The following is a 21875-nucleotide window of genomic DNA, read 5'->3' on the forward strand; positions in this document are numbered from 1 at the left end:
AATGGGAAAAGGAAAGTCAGTGAAATGAATCAGACATAATTTTCCTATGTACATATATAAATACACCATCATGAATCCCACCATCTTGTACCTCTATATGATTGGGGTCCTAATTAGAAAAAAGATATGTTTCATGCTTGTATATAAAAATGGATTCTACTGTCATGTAAAAGTAAAAAGAACCAGTAAAAAATGTTAGGTATTGTCTTGCTTATTGTACTTTCATAGTAGAATACGACAGAGCCTCAGTTTTTAATGAGCTAACAGTCTATTTGAGAAGACAGAAAAATAAAATATGGCCTAATAAGGGGTAATAGAAGAGGTTCAATGAACCCAAATGCTGGCTGAAAAGTGGGAAAAGGAGTTAAGAAAAGACCCTGCGTCCATGACTCAGAACTTTGTCATTTTTTCTTACCCACTGATGTTGCTAAAGAACAAGATAAAAGCTACTTATTAGTACATGGATAATCTCTCATTCATTGCAAGGATTCAAAATGTCACAACCCTGGGGTCTGGTAGTCCTAGGAAAGTCAGTCTTTAAATCTGTTTATTAAGATAAGCATGTTTACCTCTTCAGAAAACCTGACAACACCTACTTTAGATTACCATCCTATGAATTTCAATAGACATGATGCTGCTTCAGATATGTTAAAGCCTATTTATTCTAGAATTCACTTTATTTTAAAGCAATTTAATGGAGCAGCGTGAATATCTGATACTCTGAGAAGTAGGCCTACCATGATCATGAGTGATCTTAAATTTTTTTCTGTCACCTCTTAAAGAAATATGTTACCCTGACATTTCAAAACAACAAGAAAAAATTTAGAAATTAAAAAAAAAATTCTAGGGAAACATCACAAAATTTGATCAAATAGAACTATTATAACCTAATTAAAAATCTCTATTAATGTAAACCCATATGGAAGGTAACTAATGAGCATAATCATGAATTATAACAAGAAAACCCTGTGGTTAACTTAAGCAGGTGACCTTGAATCTCTTGGATGAGAGCTGTAATTCAGGTGGTAACTCTAATCATATGTGGGCCAAGTATTGGGACACCTGTCCTCCTTTTCCTCCTACACCAGCTAGCTACAACCCAGGACAAGGGACTTGAGCTCTGAAAAATGAGGTGTTCTGATTTAATTGAGGGTTTTACTAGTTTCCAGAGTTCTTAATCTGGTTACAAGGGGTTAAAGAAATGCCTGAACACTCTAAAATTATGTGCAGTTATATTAATATGCATATGTGCATTCTTTTTTTTTTTTAGGACGACTCCCTGAATTATATTAGATTCTCTTCATTCCCAAAAGGTTAATAACTACTGAAACAGATGATCTTTAACATTTCCTCTCAGTCTAAAATATTTTAAGGTTCTGTGATTTTTACAGTTTAATTCTTAAGTCACATTTTCTCAGGGAATAGGAAGTATTTGGAATAAATTGGGTCCCTCGAAAAGACAGGCCCATTTGAAGCCTCGAGGTGTCATTTATTTTAGGGGGGAGCAGTATTTTGTTCCGCTCTAGGGGTCTGGAAAAGTGAACACAGTAGCCATAAGCCGTTACTCTTTTTCAGTTTACTTATTTCACCAGGGTTCTTTGTGTATTAAAACATTCTAGGCCAGCGTTGTTAGTACGCATGCATTTCAAGAGAATGTCAAAAATGCCTCTCAGGACAATTCCACTTCTCACAGCAGTTCTTTTAGATGTAAAGATTGCGTTTCTTACATTTGCATATCCAGCCCTAGTACACATGACTCGATTTTTTAAAAGGGTGCCTCACTTAAGAATTGTTAACACCAGCAGATAAAATCTAAACCAGAGCAGGGAAAGGATTCCATAATACTTTCTCCTTGTTTCCCACACACATATATATGTTCATGCCCAACTTTTGGGCACACAAGAGACCCTGATCCTCAAGAGGATTCTCTGGGCTATTTCAGTGTGAGCCCAGAAAAAGCACAGAAAAAGCCTCATGATTTTGAAAATAGATACATCCTTATCCTTTCATTCTGCCTGATACAATTCAAAAAGAGAATCTGGGGCAGGTTTGCATGAATTTCAGGGGTCGGTGATAGGAAGGAGAAGTAGAGGGAGAGCTTTGAACCACCAGCTCCTAGCATGCATGTGAGGGGATGTGGGAGACAGATGAGAGGAGAAGAAAATGTATTTTTATGTAAATTCTACAGTCAAGAAAAATGATCTTGGTTGCACTGAGTTAATTTCTCTTTAGTTCCTTTTGATCTTCTGGACACAGTATCTGATTCCTCTCCCAGTATCTTCCTAAATTTGCATATCTTTCTCAGGGTGCTTGGGTCTGAACTGGCTTAAGTAGCTAGCTGTCTCCTGTGTCCTTGTCCTGGACACACTGTTCTCTGTGTTCCTACCCCACTGGCTTCTGTTTTCACCTGCCTGTATTTTCTAACTAAAGTAAGTTATACTAGATAATATCATATTTTTTTTTCTACCACCTTCTCAATTGCCAGACTGGGAATTGTAATGGAAAGAATAGGAAATTTAAAAGCACTTTTATAAAGCTCTGATTTGGAAAGCTAAATTTTCCATTTTTAAACTTTGTGGACTTGAAAACGTTATATAACTCCTCTGAGTTCTTGGGAATACAGCTCAGCGGCAGACAATACATACAAATTCTGAAGTTCAAGCTCCAATATTGTCTTCTTTCTAATGTAGTAGGAATAGGGAGATTCATTGTACTCCCAAGTCTAACACAAAGCCTGGCACCCAGTAGGCTTACATAAACATTTCCTGACCGAGCAAGTTGGCCTTAATATCTTTATTGAAGTTAGAAATAATCATACTTTATGTTGCAGTTTGCATCTGGAATATTCCTCAAAGACTCATATGTCCAAGGCTTGTTCCCAAGCTAGTGGCACTATTGGGAAGTTGTGGAAACTTTCAGAGCCGGGGCCGAGTTGAAGGAAATGGATCAATGGGGACCTGCCTCTGATGGGTATATTTTGTCCTGGGACCCTTCTCTTCTCTTTCTCTTTGCTTCTTGGCCACTATGAGATGAGCAACTTTATTCTAACACACATTCAATGCCATGATGTTCTACATGACCACAAGCCCACAGTGATGGAGCAAAGTGACTATGGACTAAATTCATGAGCCCACATAAATCATTCCTCTCTTACTTTGTGCAGGGATTTTGTCCCAGGGACAGAAAGCTCAGTAGCAAAATTTGCAGGGTTGTTGTGAGAAATAAACGAGCTCATTCATTCTTAACTGATATTAACTGCTGAATTACAATCACTCATCAGTAGGCCGGGACTCAGTGGACAGTGTGTTAGCTCCATATTTCCTTTCTTTCTCCTTTCCATGACTCACTGGGGGAGCATTCCTCTTTCTTCTTAGTGTCAGTTCTGGCCGATTGTACTGTCATCCTCAGCTTCTCCACAAGTGAAGTAAGTGCATGTCATCTTTCTGTGGTCAACCACAGGAGGCCAACGTACATGACACCTCAGCTGTCATGGATCAAGGGCCTGCCTTCATTCTTCCCTGCATGGGACAGTTCTCCAGATGGCCTTGGACTCCTTATTTTCTTATTTACAGTTCTCAAGAACAGCTGTAGAATATGTTGGGAATGCAAAATCCTGAGCTAAAAATCGGGACTGGTCAGCAAAGCCCAGGCTCTGTTCTGGCCGATACCTAGGAACAGGATATCCTTCAGTGCTTTAGCCTAGCATGTCCTATTACCCTCAGGTATAAAATCCAGGGTGAACTGGTTTTGGGAATCCTTCAGCTGTGGTGTAAGCCAGGCATGCACAGATGAGATTCTATCTGCCCTAGGAAGTTTCCCTGAGTGTTGGGGAACTGCCTTGCAATGAATCCAAGGCTTGTGTTGTCCCTTGGTATGAGTCTGTAAGTAATAGATCCGTTTTGTGTAATTTCTATGTGTGTGCTCTGTCTTGCTCACCAGTGGACAGCTAACCTTCCTCAGGCCCTGCTATTACTCAGAGCAGTGTAAGAGTAAGGTTGGAGGCAAGAGCCCTCAACCTGGAGCCAGGATACATTGGTTTGAGTAGGTTTCAGTGTTTTTATTTGGAGATAATTTCTTTGGGACTAACGTTTACCTTCCATGAAACAAAGAGGTTAAAATAGTTGATCTTTAGTGAGTTTTCTATTTTACATTGTAAAACCCACCTTATTATTTAATTAGCAAGAGGAAGAAGACTTTTTCTAATTTGTGTAACAACCTCCAAGACTTAAAAGTCAAATATATTCCAATTGGTTAAGTTTCATTTGGTTTGGTGCATTTAAAAAGTGATATATTCTACTTCCATCAACACAATTGGGTCTCATTATACTATATGTGCTGTTTTACACCTGAAATCATATGAAAAATACCATTTATTTCACAGAAGGGACATGTACAGGGATAAACTTGAACTTCTTAGAATTACAAGAGCTCTATAATTCTTATAAAGGTCAATCAGTTTCCAAATAATAAAGTTTCCACATGGTGCAACTGTAAATTAATCATATTTGGATTTGAGAGAAAGTATTGTGTTAAATCCACAAAAGATAAACTAAAAACAAACAAACAAATAGCAACAACAAAACCCCATGGAGCCTAAATCAAAATCAACTAGGATTTCTCCCCTACAACAAAATGTGACTCAATTGACTGTCCTTGGGCAGAATCTTCTACATCTTTCAGTCTTGCTCTTTCACCTGCAAACTCTGGTGGAGACACTTTAGGATTAGGATGGGGGTGAAAGAGGGCCTCTACAGAGGCCAATCTAGTGTCGATTGACAGAGAGTGACTCTACTTCCTGTCCTGACATGGTGAACTGTTCTGACGGCTGGGGGTTCTAGAATGTAAAAGTTCTAGAATACAAATCAGCGTCTTGAAAAATCTGTGTGACCCTCCCCAGTGATGAGCTTCAGAGATTCTGAGCAGCATTTTTGAAGTGTGGAAGGCAAGACAAGGGTTTCGAGGAAATTGCAATAAAAAAGTGCAAGTGTTTCTAGCATTTTGTCCAAGTTGTTTTCCATTAAAGATAACATTCGATACCATTCATCTTCAACTTCCTCTGGCTCCTTGAGGCCTCAATTCCTACATCTGTTGTCTTTATCCTATTGTAGTGATTTATCAAACTATTAGAACTTCTGTGTGTGTATGTGTGTGTGTGTGTGTGTGTTAGAACTTCTTTTTTTTGTGTGTTGGGGGGAGCTATCTTATTTTTCAAATATTAAATTTCTGAAACGTCCAATGCAACCTGTCTCTCTAAGTAAAGATGATGTTGTTGTGAAAGTATGAAATTAAATATTAAATCAGCTGTTATTATGTAATGTTACAGTTGATAGGAAACAACTGATTACACTCAGGAACCTTGAGTCAGTGTCTTCAAAGTACATATTTGTTCTCAGTAAATCTTTCCAGTTTAGATTTGTTCAGCCACAGTTGATTGTATAAATGGCTACAATTTATACAATTTAGTTATGCTGATCCCTATACAATAAAAATTACCTGCTGACATTTATATATTTCCTGCTTTTTAAACTCTTGATATTTTTCTAGTACACTCATTACTCAAATATTTGATTCTCTGATTTCTCATATATTATATTCAGTCTTATCACTGTATGAAAAGGTTCACTATTATCAACTCTGTCCCACTATTTCAGTTCACTAGCTGTGAATTATTGTTGGCTTTGTAAAAATTCTATTTGTCTGTCCTAACTTGTAAACCCACATAATTAAAAGAAAGAAATGAAACAATTTGGAAATAAATGGGAGAATGAAAATGATAACCAACTAGCTTTCAAAGTCTACTGTACAAAAAATTTTAAATAAAAGTTCTGATACTAAGAATAAAAAAAAAATGTTCACTGTATAGTGTGAGCAACAGAAAGGGCCACATGGTCTTGAGAAGCAGATTGGTTCCATTTCAAGCACCTACGATTCAAAACCTCCTTGAAATTTCTGTTCTCTAGGTTCCTTTTATTATCAAATACTGGTCCCTTACATAAAGGGAGATCATTTCTTTATGAGGACCAAGAGCTGGTGAACACAGTCTTTACTGCACTTGGGTTTTTATTTTCATGGAGTTGGTAGGTTTCCTGATTGGTTCTGATAAGCAGGTACAACATATATTAGTCAATAGACAGAAGCTAGCACTTTCAATGACAGCTCAGAATCAGTGATCTAAAAATGTTTCCTCATATGGCCTCTAAAATAGTTTTACCTCTGTTTTGACCAAAGCTTTTTTCTTCCCAGTTCCATCTTCCCATGTGACAATAACAACAATTCACTCACACATTATTTATTGAGCATCTGCAGTGTGCTTGACATCATTCTAGGTGCTAGGGGACATTAAGAAAGTAGACAAAATTGCCTGATCTTATGGACCCTGCATTCTAGAAAAAGGAGAAAGACTAATGGTAATTATTTTATGGAAATTATAATGATATATGATGAGCATCTTTATGATGAATTGTGATGAATTATTAATACTTATAATGTAAATTCACGTACGTATATACCCACAACTGTAAAGTGTTGTCATCCTCATTTCACAGATAATGGCACTCAGTTCAGAGAGATCCAAAAACTTTGATCAAGGTCAATGGACAAGTGGGAAGGCTGACCAGGGATTGAACCTGACCATTCTGACCACGAATCCTAAAATTATGACTGTGGTGATCCAGTGCCTCTCAGATCAAGGGACACTGACTTCATTTCTGCATTTCTCTGACAAGTTGGGTTGACTCTTACTCATTTCACTGATAGCATTCTAACATCAGCTGGCAGGTTGCTGACTCCTTACATGCACTTCCAGCCCTCCTTCCTGCCTGCTTCTGATGTCGCCTCTCCAGAGCACCCTTCATGTTTCCTCAGCTTTCCATTGTGTGCACCTTGGTTTTTAGCACCTTGTCTTGATGTTCTAAGGTCTTTTTGATGTCATCTCAATCTACTTTTCCAATCTTATTTTCCATAGTCACCATATTCAGGATTTTCACTCAAGTTTTACCATTTTTCCTCCATCCCTCCCTCTCTCCTTCCCTCCCTCCTGCCCTCCCTTCTTTCCTTCCTTTCTTTCTCAGCATTGGAGATTGAATCCAGGGCTCTACTACTGAACCACACTCCCAGCCCTTTTTAATTTTGATTTTGAGGTAGGGTCTCACTAAGTTTCCAAGGCTGGCCTTGAACTTGTGATTATCCTGTCTCAATCTCAACAGTTGCTGGGATTGCAGGTCTGTGCAACCGCACCCACCAATTTTTATCATTCTTAATCCTCTCCATTACAGCATGAAAATATTATCTATCTTACCTCTTGGGTCTATTTCACATGTATGTAAGGTTTTTTTGAAACCTCATTTAAATACTATAACTCTATGAAAACTCTTTTTTAAAAAAAATCTTTATTTTATTTTTATGTGGTTCTAAGAATCGAACCCAGGGCCTCTCATGTGCTAGGCGAGTGACCTACTGCTGAGCCACAACCCCAGCCCTGAAAACTCCTTTGATCATCCTATTTGTCGTAGTCTCCCAACGTTTAGCATGTAATGCATCCTATATTGTGACTTGTTTTGCAAGGCACTATTTTAATAATCATAATTTCCAAAATTTTATAAGCTAGACAACTCTCATAAATCAAAGTTCAATCTGAACAGCAGACAGCTTAAGATTACTATATTTGTTCTTTATCACAATCATTCTTCAAGATCCTTGGCCTTTGGAAAGTTCCTTTCCCCTTCGTACCCCTCCACTTCCATTCCCTTAAAATATCACACTTTATGCCTTTCCTTCACCACAGCCTTACTTTGCCTTTAATCCCACACCTGATGGTTCTGTTTCTCATCTCACTCCAGAACTGCTCCAGGGAAGATGTGCGATGGCATTACAGGTAGTGATGAGGAATTAGGGAAGGGCAAATCAAAGAAATCATTTAGTCCCTCCTAATTCTGCTCCTGTGACACTAGTAAAGATCCTTATCCTGTCTTCTCCCCTTCCTTTGACTCCAGCCTCAGTTCAATTCCAGTTTGCTGTAGTCAACTTACCAACACTCCAGCCCAAGCCTCACTTTCTTGCTATTTTGGAGTACAGTGAAAATTCATCTTTAACATTCTATGTATGACCTTGCTTTTATCTACCATGTCTTAACAGAAACAAAGAGAGCAGCATTTGTTTTTGATATTGTATGAAAAGGAGAGATGGGAAGGTAATAACATGTACTGAATTCTAACAATATGCACACAATGTTCTAGGCATTTTTAAAGTATTGATTCAATCATCACCATAATCTGATGAAGTAGGTTGTTATATTATTATAAAATAGAAATATTATCATGATTCCTATTTTGTAGATGCAGAAATGAAGACATAAGGGGGTTAGGGAAATTGCCCCAAATTTTACAGATATAAATTGCAAGATAAAATCTCAGAAAACCTAGATCCAAAACTGCAAACTTCTCTGCTGCCTCTATCGATACAACAATCCACAGAAAGGGAGGAAGCTTAAGAAAAAACAAATGATGTGTCTGGGTAGCTGCCTAGGGCAAGTAACATTCCCAGGTATTTTTACAATTTCTCACCCTCTCACTATGAGGAATCCATCCTTGTTCCTCACCCTGCTAGCCACCAGTATCACTGCTTGACCTGGTGGAGAAGGGAATTCCAATTCTGTATTTAAAAAAAATATAAAGAAATAAAAAAATTGGTTCCTTATGCAATTTGATAGGTTCAGTTTCTAGTACTCTTTAAGTAGTCTATTTCAGAAAATATATTGACCAAATAAGCTTTATGTTGTGTTAGAACACAACAAGTCTGCGGAAGGTGTCCTTTGCATTCCAACCTTGGAAACTGAAGTCTGCAATGCCCATGTTTCTTCCATCCTGTTACATGACTCTGAACTTGGCTAAGCTTTGGTCACCCTTACCAGGTACTTGACGGGGTTGATGGAGGCATGTTTTGCAATTTGGTCAACTTCCTTCACCCCCTTATTTGACAACCATCTCAGACACCGATGCCACCAGTTACTAAGGTGTCAAGCGAGTATGCCTTTGGACATTAAATGTATGTTCAGAAATTAAGGTTCTAAATTCTCCTTTGAGTTGAAGTACAGGAAACACCCCTCATGATTCAAGCTCCACAATGCCAATCCATCTCAACCTCCTTTCATTTAGTGCCTACCTTGCCCAGCATGACTAAAGGGGTAGGAGACATAGAAAAGGAGCAGGCTAATAGCATAGTTGTGATTATTAATCCCTTCACTGTGGGCTATAAAAGTATAAATTCATTTAAAATATTTTCATGCCTTTTTTTTTAAAAAGGTAGGTAAGAAGCAATTGAATTGTCATGTAACAACAGATATTTTAGTAAGAACATAAAAAAGATGTGTCAAAAGACCTTGTAACAAACAATTGTGTAGCCACTCCTTTTTTTCAGAGAGGAAAAATAATTTTATTCATACATATTCATAGCTGAATAAATTATTACATTTTCATAAATATAACAGTGAGAATTAGAAAACATCAAATTACTTTTGTTAGAATTTGCATAAGCAAAAGAAAAGATGTATAATGCATTTCTACTCCTGAACACAATGTCCCTCATTATAAGGGTAATAGATCATATTAATGTTACCTTTATAAAGAGAAATAGACCTGGTCAAATTTAGCACAAAATTTCCCAATAAACAAAAAGAACAAAATAATAGTGAATATACTCATTTTTTCCATTTATTGCTGTACATGATCTTCATTTAAATTAATCACACCATTATAATACCATAAGGATTGCAGAAATATTACCTTAGAATAAATGAGATAGTTTTAAACTTTAATATATGAACAGCTTATGAACTTCCCTCCTTTGTTCTGCACAGTATCATAAAAAACTTCTGTGGCATTTTAAGTAGATCAAGAAGAAAAATAATCTTGATTAACTTCAAATTTAGGTTGACTCTACATAGTCTTTATTTAAGGGGTGGAAGGATGAATTTGTGATTTCAATGTGCCCACCTGTTTCATCATCCTTGGCCCATGATAACATGTGTTCCTGATAGTCTCACCTTTGGTTCTTGGACCCCACTGAATGGAACTGGCTCAAGAATCTTCTTTTGAATGAGCTTTTAAAAATAAATGATTTGAAAAGGAATGAAGTTAATGAACCGCTTCCATTCCTCAATGTTATACGAGAGTCCAAAGGCAAATATTGTTCAGTAGGGCCCACAGATTGATTTATGTGTAAGATTTATTTTCTTGCTCCCAAATGAAAGGGGTTCCGTGTGAGCCAAGAGCCAAAGCCCAGCCAGGTGCTAGAAGTTCACATTCTTCTACTTTGACGTATGTTTCATCAGTCAACATGGAAACAATCCTTCTTACCAAATGTCCTTCCCTGGGAATAAACTGTCTCCTGGATCAAAATTTTCCTTTCAACCACCTTTCTGAATCCAAGATTTTTAACTTCTGGGGATGCTTTGTGACCTGTGACTATGTGGTTTTTCCTGGGTTGGTAGTTAAAACAATACCAACTTCTCTTTCATGATAATCTATGAATCATCATTTTGACCAGAAAATTAACTGATTATTTAAAACTCTACACATATTTATTCTCATTAGTGATTCTGTTGTTTATGATAACTAGCTTAAGTATAGACTTTAGAGTGTTTGCTGTAGTGAATGAGGGAGTGTAATAGAGTGAAACTAATCACAGACTTTGGAATCTAATATTTTGTGGGTTTGTCACTTAGTAGCTATATAATTTTGGATGTGGTACTTAATCTTTCCAAAGCTCACCTGAATCACCTCAGAATCCAGCAGAAATCATTCTTCATTAGCCCACAAAGGTGTATTGGCATCAGATACTGAAGATACCATGACTTTTCGATATTCATGAAAAGTCTTTTGAATTTATTATGAAAAATGTAGGCTGTTGGAATAAGTATACCCAGTGTTTCTCTTCTCTCTCTCTCTCTCTCTCTCTCTCTCTCTCTCTCTCTCTCTCTTTCTTTCGTCCTTACAAGTACATGGAAACTTAGAAAGTTGGGGTGAGACCAACCAATGCAGTTTATTTATCATTGCATTTCACAGAATCAAGGTAGACTTGGTCTCTTCACGTGGATTTACTGCTACCATGGAGACAATGTGGCACCAAAGTCCTCAGAAGCAACTTTTTAACGGACTTACTTGTTCTCATTTCTAATTTTGCCCCTTCCATTTATTTAATCTGTGTTAATTCCCATCTAGGTTAGTCCTGTCTAGTTTTTACAATGGTAAGGAGAAATTTGTATCTGTGGTAAAAGTTAATACTTAAGAAACAAACAAACAAAAAATCTTGCTTCTGTTTAAACAGGAACATTTGGGCCTGCATCTGAGCAGTGCTCTGATCAGATATTCTGACTCTTTCAAATTTGAGTAGCTTTATGTAAAACTTTCCTTGATGATTTGTGATTATGACACCTGTCAAATCTGGGGGGCTTAGGAGTTAGCCAGAAATAGCATTTGTTGGCATAAGAATTTTGGGATAAACCACAAAGATTATCTCAAAACTCCAGAGATCTAGACAATGACCATAAAACATGATATTGTATGATTTATTGTATCTAGGATATATTTCTGGTAATTTGACTTTCAGAAAGAGATAACATTAGAACAGGACTAGAATTGGATGCCAAGACAAAAGAATAAAACACAGTTTTGTGAAGGTCAAGTTTTTCTCCAGGGCTCTCCCCCTCATCCAGATAAATGGATCTCTCCATCCTATATATTACACATATCCATAGCATTCTGCTGGGTGTGTGTTACCAGTGTTACACACTACAGTGGTTTATAACCTGTTAGCCTGTTGAGCTCAAGGTCTGTCTTCTGTATTCCCAAGACCTAGCATACAGAAAGGCTTTGAAACATATGAACGGATGGTATTAATAAGGGTCGGCTCTGATTTTACTACTTTAATTGCCCTTGTTATAATGAGAAACATAGCAGTGGACACGAGGAACGTCTCAGTAATCCACCTGGACATAGTAATAAGAGGCTTTTTCAAGCAGTGGCATTTGAGCCTTTTATAAATTATCATTATCCACTTATTTTAAAACTGTCATAATAAACCTAAATAATAAACCTAATATGGGTTGCTTTTGTTTAGTTAATCATAGAAAAGAGTTCTCTAAACTGGGTCTCACTTCTTCCCTGCTTACAAGCCTCCATATTTCATTAGGATTATTATTATTTTTATTGGTTCTGGGGACTGAATCCAGGGGCCCTTTACTACTTAACTACATTCCCAGTCATTTTAGTTTTTTTTTGTTTTTTTTTTTTTTTTTTGAGACAGACTAACTAAGTTGCTAAGGCTGGCCTCCAACCTGAGATTCTCCTACCTCAGTCTCCCAAGTCTTTGGGATTATAGGCATGAGCTTCTGTACCTGTCAGCCCCATATATGTCAATTACAGCAGTTGTCTTGTGGAGAACTATCTATCCATCAAATGCTAAACCTATATCCTTGTTAGGGTCTGTAAACAAGTCAAGATGGCGCCTGGCATTTTGCCAGAGGGAGTGGTTTGTGAAGTAATGCCAGCAAGCCATTAAGTGTGGAGATTTCTTATTGGTTGACTGCTGTATCTAGTTTATGTTAATTAAGATAAGCTGTGTGGAATGTATATATACCCCTCCTGTCCTACAATAAATGGCTCCCACTCCTGCTGTATCAATGTACACAAGTTGTTCGTCACCCCCCCCCCCCCCCCCCAGTTATTTTGCTGCAGCCAGACTGCGGAATATCCTTTGGTACTCTCATTAGTTTTATAAGAGCGTCAATGACCTTCTCCTTAAAGAGCTATCTTTATGTTTATGAAAATTATTAATTCACATTTAATCAAGTTGGTATATTAGCATTTTGAAATATGTAACTGTCAATTCTGTTTAGAGTGAACTACCCTTTCAAGCAACTTCCCTCCAAAATTCCAGTGGACAAAAGACACCAAAGTTCATTTCTAGGTCACATATGATCCAACATGAACAAGCAATATCTAAAAGGCAGAAAAGTTAATTTTTTTATATTACCATACATTTACCAGGAAGGAAACCTTTGTTATGTTCTACTTGGCATTTGATTAATAGTTACTTACATAGACTAATTTTTTGCTATAGAATAATCAGGCTCATACTGAATAAATATAATAAATTATTAATGATGTTTACAAATATTAGCATATCAGGATTAAATGGTGTATCCTTACTGAATTTATTTTCCACATTCTGTTCAACTCTCAGAGGAGAATTGGTAGCATGTGTTCCTCTTACAGATGTATGTAGCATCTATTTTTAATGCTTTTTTCTTGGAGATAACCTTTAATTTTAAACTAGAACCTGCAGACCTGATTTGCAGATCTGCTTTGCAGACCTGATTCGCAGAAACATTTCCATGGTAAAAATAAATATTTTCTGTACTTAAGGTTAGAGCAGATAAAAATCTTACATTTTTATTCTCTGATATTTAAAGATCTCAACGTGACTTATCTGGAAATCTGTATAGAATAGCCAACGGACTCTTGTATTGATGACAGTCTTTCTACTGAAAAGCTAACACTGAGGGGAGGGGATGCTGGCAGAAGAAATACAGAATTATAAATGTACCCATAAAAATGAAATACTGTTGTGAAAATGTAGGTGGAAACGCACTGACTTCTTATTACTGATCTTATAGCAGAAACCACTGTATTGATACAAACTTGAAGTGGGCATCAATTTCCCATTTTAGACTTCTGGGCTTGGACTTAAGCCTGCCATTATGCTATTTGTTTTCTGTTCATCTCATCTAGGTTGTTCCCATTGTTCTTCTTTTTTTTTTTTCCTTTTCTATTGGATTTTTAGCTATTCTTATCCATAGCCTCTTGATCCCCACCCATTTTGGAGGTGTCTTTAGAGATTAAGATGTCTCTTCAATTTATCAAAATCCACTATAAATACTTTACTACAGTATAATTCTATTTACTTCTTTCTATTGTTTGCACTATTTAATATTTACATACATTATGAACTTTGTCCTTTACTATTTTGCTTCAGTTAGTAATAATTTTTTTAAAACACCTTAAAATATTTATATATATTTATATTTTTCAGCATATTTGCTGCTTCTGTTCTTGCTGCTCCTTCCTGAAGATGTAAACTGTGTATGGGACCATTTACCTTCAGCCTGAAGAATTTCCTCCAGTGTTACGAGCCTTCTGTGAGAAATTCACTCAGCTTTTATTTTGCTTTAGTTCTGAAGAATATTTTGCTGACTATAGAAATCTGATAATTTTTTTTGCTGACTATAGAAATCTGATATTTTTTTCTATTTAAATCTGATTTGATAGTTTTTTTCCAAGTACACTAAAAATATCACCCTGTTGTTTTTGGCTTTCATTGTTTTTAATGAGCCTCAAGAAGTCAACTTTTATTCTTAATATTGTTCAACTGAATTTAGTAATGCGACTATTCTCTGGTTGCTTTTAATGTTTTTTTCTTCGCTTTAAGATTTTTTGTTTGAACAGGTTAACTCTGATGTCTATATGCCTCAATGTGGTTTTTGTTGTATTTATCCTGCTCCCAATTCACTGAGCTTTTGGGATTTTTGGATACTGTATAATTTTTATAAAAAAAAGTCGATCATTGCCTCTCATCCATTTCTTTTATTCCATGCTTTATCTCTTATGACTCCAATGTTGTTTTATTTATATTATCCTGTAGATCTCTGATGCTCTATTGTTTTTTCTCTTGATGCAGTTTATGTAGTTCACTTTGATTCACTAATGATTTCTTGTATTATGTTTAATCTTCTTTTATACCTGCCTATATGTTTTTCATTTCAAAAAGTGTATATTTCAGTTGTATAATCATTTAGGTTTTTTTTTAATAAACTTCCATTTCTATATATAAAATGACATTTTAACCTATTTTCTTCTTGATCTTTTCCTCTATACTCATTAATATATTTATGTTAGTTTTTGTTAAACTTCCTATGCTAATTCAATCGTGTAGTTCATCTCTTGACTTGTTTCTACTGGCAATTTCTGTTTCTTGATTTTGGTTCTTGATTTGGCTTCTTTACAAATCTCAAAATGTTTATTGTATGCTGGATACTATGGAAAAAACAACAGCTGAGATTAAATTTGAAATATATATGTGTATTTATGTCTATCTCAATATCTGTCTGTCTGTCTGTCTCCTCTCCGGGAGGTTGCATTGGTCTGTAGGGTGAGATCTCTGAATATATCAGGAGTTATATTGGGTAGGGATGGGTTGCAACTTTAATTTCAGTTTATTTCCAGTTTCAAATGTTTTGAGGGTTTGAAACATGGGTTTGGAGCCAAAGCATCAATTTCAAGAAAATCTCAGCTTTCCTACATAGCCCTAGTTAACCGAACCCCAAGGATTTGATTTTTTTTTTAATTTTATGAAGAAATAAGCTGGGTGGAGCCTGGATTACTACTTTAGTTAGTCTTATTTCACTAAGTTTTAAGTGTTTTGAAGTAAGTCAAGTACTTTCCTTCAGCAGAACTTTGGGACCTAACCACCATTTTATCTCCCTGTTTTCTTGATTCCTTCTTAGTAAGTATTTATTCAACAAAATACTTGTGGGAGATTTGTGAATTTGGGATGATTAATTTTTCCCTTGGAGCTATTCTATACTTGAATTCCTCACAATAGCCCAACATATTTATTTAAAATTTTGTTATTTTCGTTATTCAAAAATGATCCCCTGCTTTTGATAACATTGTTTCTTGTCCTCCCTTGAACATACAAGGCCACATCCCCAGACTTTTCAGCAGCTGAGCTTTATTAGCAAGGTCTCCTTCCTCTTTTGAACTTGGTACATGTTGGACTTCTTTTCATTTATAAGCAGTTGGAAGTTTTTAAAAGAAGGAATGATGACTAAGTTTACCAATGTTCTCTTCTGACAGCACAAACAACCACATTTCACTGTTTCATAATCTCACTGAAAATGGGACACACTCATTAAGACTTTAAAGACAACAAATGGTTGGGCCCTTGCTATGAACTGTTTTCAAGATAAGTTTGTTAAGGACCCATCCACTGGCCCCATTTAAAGATTTTCAAAAGGATTTGGAACAGCATCTTTTCCCCCTTAAATCTAGTCTTCACTTTTTGAATAGTCTGACACAACTAGAGCTATTTTGGTTTTTCTGTGGAGATGGAGAGTCCTGCACAACTGCAGGAAGACTCTAGTCAAATCCTATGCAAACCATTAGCTTCTCACATGACATTTTCCCAAGAGACTGACAGGCTTTAGAAAGTTTAAGAGCTAATAGCACAGCCGAGAAAAAACACTTTGTGTGTTTTGTATTACTTTCCAAGGCACATGTGTGTAAAACTGTTTCCAAGTTAAATCATTTAAAGTTTGTTTGGAAGATAAAAGACCTTCTAGCAGCTAGCAGTCATGGGATATTGTAGAACTGTCTTCTTTTAAGAAATATTTTTGGCATTTATTTTTAAAATTTTTGCATTCAAAAATTATACATAACAGGAGGATTCACTGTGTCATATTTGCACATGTACATAACAATCTTTAAGAGTCTTTGAAATACAACCTTTACTATTTGGAATGGTTAAAATATTGCCTTCTGGGGAAGAAGGGAACTATGCAAGATTGATTTCTTTGTTTTTGTGTTTTCTTGTTTTATAATTAAAATTATTTACTGAATGTCAAGTTTAAATAGTGGTGAGACTATGCTATGCTATAGGAAAAACTATTAGGAGGCTTCTTTTGTGGACATTTAAAAAGATTAGGCCAACATTTTGAGTAGATAAAGTGTAGTACTGTGAATTATAAGGTGTTGGGCTGAACTTTACTTGGAATTCTTTTCCGACTTTCTGATTTTAATATAAAGTAAAAAAATGCAAATATGTAACTGAAGAGAAAACGGAAATCCGTCAGTGAGCAAGAAGCAGAAGATAGACTCAATTCATTGCTAAGGTCAATACACTTTCTGTAATGTAATCTGTAATATGAATTTTACTATTTCAGATATCTTTGTATATCATTAAAAATTCAAATTCAAAATGGCTTAAACGTAAGGAATCATTCCACGTTATAAAATATCCTAATGTAGAGAGACTCCAGAATGGGCAAGATCAACAGCTCAAGAATGTCATCAAGGGCTTGCCTCCTTTTTGAGTCTATAATGGCGTCTGGGTACATAATGCAGTGAATCACACACTGATATGAAAATATCTGATGAAAGAAAACAGCAACTTCCTGTGTGCTTCATTTATTCATGGAGAATACCTTTCCCCATCAGCTCCCAGGTCTCTCAGAAGATATTCTTTACCTCTCTCCCCCTTTTTTCCCCCTTTTAATGCTTATGTTTTCACCAATCTCTGGCTAAATAAGTAAATGGCATAAGAAATTAATTGAAGCACATCACCTTTCAGTCTCCTGTAGCTATGCAAACACATGGCCAAGTAGTTCAAAGGGTGGTAGAGAATAGAGCAAAGACAGACATGAAATGGAGTGGGTCATTGGTGGTGACAACTGAGTGAAATATTGATAAGACTCAGCCAAAAGGGTCACCTTTCTGTACTGTAGACAGAGTTCCTTTATACTACATGGATGGGAGCAGGCGGCAGGGCAGGGATGCTGGCTGTAGGACAAGCTTCTCTGAATCTCATGGCCCCAGATATCCACTATATGACCTGATATGGGTGAAGCTCAACATAGGTACTTTGAGACACTCCTTTTACCATTTTCACAGGAAGTTTTTACTGTTTTTCTCATCCCTCTCTACTCCTCTGAAAACTCTGGGTACATTCCTGGTAGCTCACGGGTAAAAATCCTAATATCTCCCTTATTTCAAAAATGGGTGAATAAAAGGAAAAAAAGAACAACTTTTCAAGTTTTTTGTTTCCTACATAGAGATTCTTTTCCTTGTATTTATATTAGAATCTTTTGATGCTCTATAAAAATTCCAATGTCCACACTGCACTCCATATTAAACTAGAAACTCCAGGAATGCCAGCATCAGTACTTTTTAAAGCTATCAATGTACATCCAGTGTTCAATCAATGCTAGCCACTGGTGTAGGAGGCATAGAGTTTAGACTCTGAAAAGACATTCTGCAAAGGGTCATAGAACAACATTAGATAGCAATTTGTAAAAGTGAGGAAGATTGAAGATAACTGGGAAAGAATATTGGTTGGTTGACTATCATTTCAACCTTGAAATGCATTTAAATATGGACAGTATTATATATTAGAAGAATATATGTTTGCTAATATTGTTTTATATTAATGATGTTGATAATAACATTGTTATAAAAAGGAAAATTGGATTTTAACTTAAAGAAAATCAAAGAATCTAACCATAAGAAATTGCAAGTGGGATGGTTTGCTTTCATGAAAAATCAACAACTGACTTTCTTCAGATAATAGTCTCAGTTGTTACTGCTTGGCTTCTTATCAATCAATGTTTATTTTTCTTTCTACCTATTTGTAATATTCTACATGGTATGGTAGAGGTGAAAAGAATCAGGGAAACAGTTTATTTTAAGGTGTATTTTATTTTCTTGTGCGCTAATATTGATATATTCTGAGACTACACTATGTGTTCTATTTTTAAGAAGTTAATAAACAAGGTAAATGCACATTTCTCAGAATTTTATGAAAACTTCAGGTGTCAAATTCTGTAAAAACTCTTTGTGGATAACATTGTATTTGTCTTTATTACTTGAAGAAGTAATTAAATTGATTACAGAAGAAAAAAGGGACTTGCTTCACAAATACATTGTACATTTGTTTCATTCCTCTTCTGTTTAAATTATTTTGTTCATAGACAACAACATAATAGAGAACCTGACATGAAATTAGGTTCTGAAAATGAATATCACCTAGAAATTATGGACTCCAGGAGATATTCTTCAATGATAATTCTTCCAAAAGGCAATGATGTCTCATTGCATTTTACTGGCAAGATGTGTGCATCATAGTAAATAAGTTTGGAGTCAGATAGAGAGAAAAGCCTATCTGTTTTGAATATTCAAGAAGTGCACTACAGAAGATAGCTTTCCAGGGTGAGACATTAAACACAACACTTCTCTGGAGAATATACCTCACCTCCCCTAATAGGAGTAGGTATAGCAGTAGACACAGGCAGTTATGTTTGTGCTATATCAATACTAAGCTCTCAGATATATTCTTTAGAAATGAGGGAGACACAAGATGAGCAGATCAGATTCTTTTTCAAGAGAGTCTGAAACTAAAGGTGCATAGGTTCAGTATGAGGAGTCATGTTAACAGCAGTACAATGAAATATAGATTTCTGACCCTGCCATTCCAGAACTAACTGGTTCCTACCCTTTCTGAGTCCTGCATTTCAACATTTTATTTTATTTCATGATACACTACAGTATATTTTTGACAAAGTGTTTTCTGTTTGTTTAAAGTAGATTGATGTGGTTTTCTGTGATATGCAACCAAGAGAACCATGACACAGATTTTCAGCGTATTTGAAATCCTCTTGTGTATCCCTTCCATTTTTTAGATTAGTGAACTGAGACTTGAAGAGGTTTAGTCAATTGCACAAAGCTATAAAACTATCTGAAAAGCACATATCTAACTTGAAGTTTGTTAGAATACCCATAATAGTTAATATCTTCATGATATTTTCAACATAATAACTTATGTTGTTAAGGCAAAAGAAATCAATTTGCTTCATGAAAGAACATAAAGTAATAGAGGCAATAATTAGGTACTTATTATGAATTAAATGCACATTATTTAACGCTAAAAATAGAATGCAGACACAAGCCTCTATAAATTCCGAAACTCGGGACAATGTTGTTAAAAGCTTCAGTTTTCTTACTAGTAAATCATGATGAATTTGGAATGTAATTTTAACTGTATAATTTTATTCTATACAGTGTTTTTGTTCCATGTGTAGACTATGAATAGAATTTTAGAAACCAACATTGAACTCCAAGTTGATTTACCAATTAAAACTTGCCTATCGCTGTTTTTAAGTCAAAGTAGTTGTACATTCTATACAAGTGTGTTGACAATTTTCAATTATATATGTGTCTTCTTTTATATATTAAAAGTAATTTTGATAACATCACTTGATTAAAGATCTGAGAGAACTGAGTGATAATGAAAGACATAAAAATCACTCAAGTGGGTTCTAAGCAGTGAAATTAAAATCTAGACATAGTAAGAATCTTTCTTATTTTTATTTCCTTAATGCCATTTTGTTTTCTAATTCATTTCTGAATTGAAGTTTTTTTTTTCAGTGAACTAGTAGTATTCCCTCAGTTTCACCTAACTCTTTAAGTTCTAGCTTCATGGTATGGCCACAGGGAATATTCACTATGAAATCATTACAAGAACTCCAGTTGGCACATCTATTTCCTCAGACTCAAGGAAGTATGTGTACATAAATGTATTTGTGGATACACTTAGATGACAAAGATCTAAACTAGGTGTTAGGTACACATTCCTTACCATCAAAGAAGTTCAGGATTTAGAAGTAAAAAGGGACATGTACATATAATAAAAGGGGCAGGGAAGGAAAGAGTGGCCGACAGAATGCATATAGAAGAAGCCAACATCACAATCCCAATATGAAGTTTTCTTTATTTTCACTAGTTGGATCAGGTAAATGATTTTGGTTACTTAAAAAATATCATAATCATTCTAAACAGATACATGTAATATACGACTTTAGTACTGTCATTCCATAACATAGCAAATCTATACAATAAAACCCTGTAAAATACTTCTTACTTTGTCTAACAATATGGCACTTGTCTCTCTAAGGGCAGAAACACTTGTAATACAATATATATAGGGTTCATTCTCTTCCATGTATTTAAATAGGTACGTATGGATTTTTAATTCAATAACTGATATAAACAAAAAACGAATTAAGAATAAAGTAACTCATAGAATTACAAATATATATGTGTGTATATATGTGTGTGTGTTTGTGTGTATAAAACTAAGCCATATCTAAACACTTGAGAATTTATAATTACACACACACACACACACACAATAGCTTAAATTGATTCCGAAATTATTATAGAATGATGATATAGGGTAGTTCCTTTAAAAAATAGCTGTGTTTGAAGCACTTTCGGAATTAAAGAATAAGTGCTTCCAGAACTCTACAATAATTGTGAAAAACAATTTTCTCAGAACTTTGGAAACAACCCAAAAGTTTGCAACAAATCTTGGAGCATTTATTTAAGAAAAGATGATGAATGTCAGTAAGAACATAGCATTTTAACCTGCTCTATTCCCATTTATATATTCTATACTCTGCAGCAGCTTTTAAAAACAACAGTCATAGGAACATGGTGGTGTGGAGACTAGTAGCGAAGCAGCCACAGGATAGAACAGAACAGGTTTGGAGCCTCCCCCATCCCCAAAAAGTTCATTTCAACAAATTTGTTACTCTTTTGTTACTTCCCTGCCTGGAAGCATTCTGAAAATCTCACACCCTTTATTTGACCTGACTCAGAGCTTTCTCTATGTGATCAGCCATATCCTAGGGACATTTATTAGAAAATACCAGTGACAATTGCTTAATAGCATAGTTGCCTAAGGCAGCAATGCTAGGTGGAACTAATAAGGGACTGAACAAAATCTTTAAAAGGAATCCTAAGGAATGAGATGTTCATAGGGAGTTTGAAAAGTTCTGACAAATTGCTAAGAATATTGAAGGCCAAGAACATATGCAGGGGTATGTGAATTCCAAGGAAAAGTGGGAAAGTTGTCTTAATGATCTGGCAGCAGGAAGAAAGAGCAAACCAGAGTCATAAACCTCCTGAAGAAGCATTGGAAGCATGCTTCAACACACACACACACACACACACACACACACCCTTGGCAAAGCCTGAGTATTTATTGGT

The 21875-nt window shown here is 35.6% G+C and overlaps 1 protein-coding gene across 3 annotated transcripts in view; it reads left to right on the plus strand.

Moving 5' to 3' along the window:
* Tusc3 (tumor suppressor candidate 3) overlaps nt 1-14229 on the plus strand; it is a 326107-nt gene extending 311878 nt beyond the window's left edge. Inside the window, exon 11 of one of the 3 annotated variants that reach the window (XM_058573132.1) lies at nt 14089-14227. In XM_058573132.1, the coding sequence (XP_058429115.1) occupies nt 14089-14125 (37 nt within the window). In that variant the 3' untranslated portion in view covers nt 14126-14227. Of the gene's footprint in view, nt 1-14088 lie in introns of all 3 variants that reach the window. The other 2 variants (XM_058573134.1, XM_058573135.1) reach the window with 2 other exon arrangements.
* The last annotated feature ends 7646 nt before the right edge of the window (nt 14230-21875 follow it).

The sequence above is a fragment of the Marmota monax genome, unplaced genomic scaffold, assembly GCF_021218885.2.
Source record: "Marmota monax isolate L192 unplaced genomic scaffold, Marmota_monax_Labrador192_F-V1.1 WCK01_AAM20220418_F8-fsc00197, whole genome shotgun sequence".
NCBI lineage: Eukaryota > Metazoa > Chordata > Mammalia > Rodentia > Sciuridae > Marmota > Marmota monax.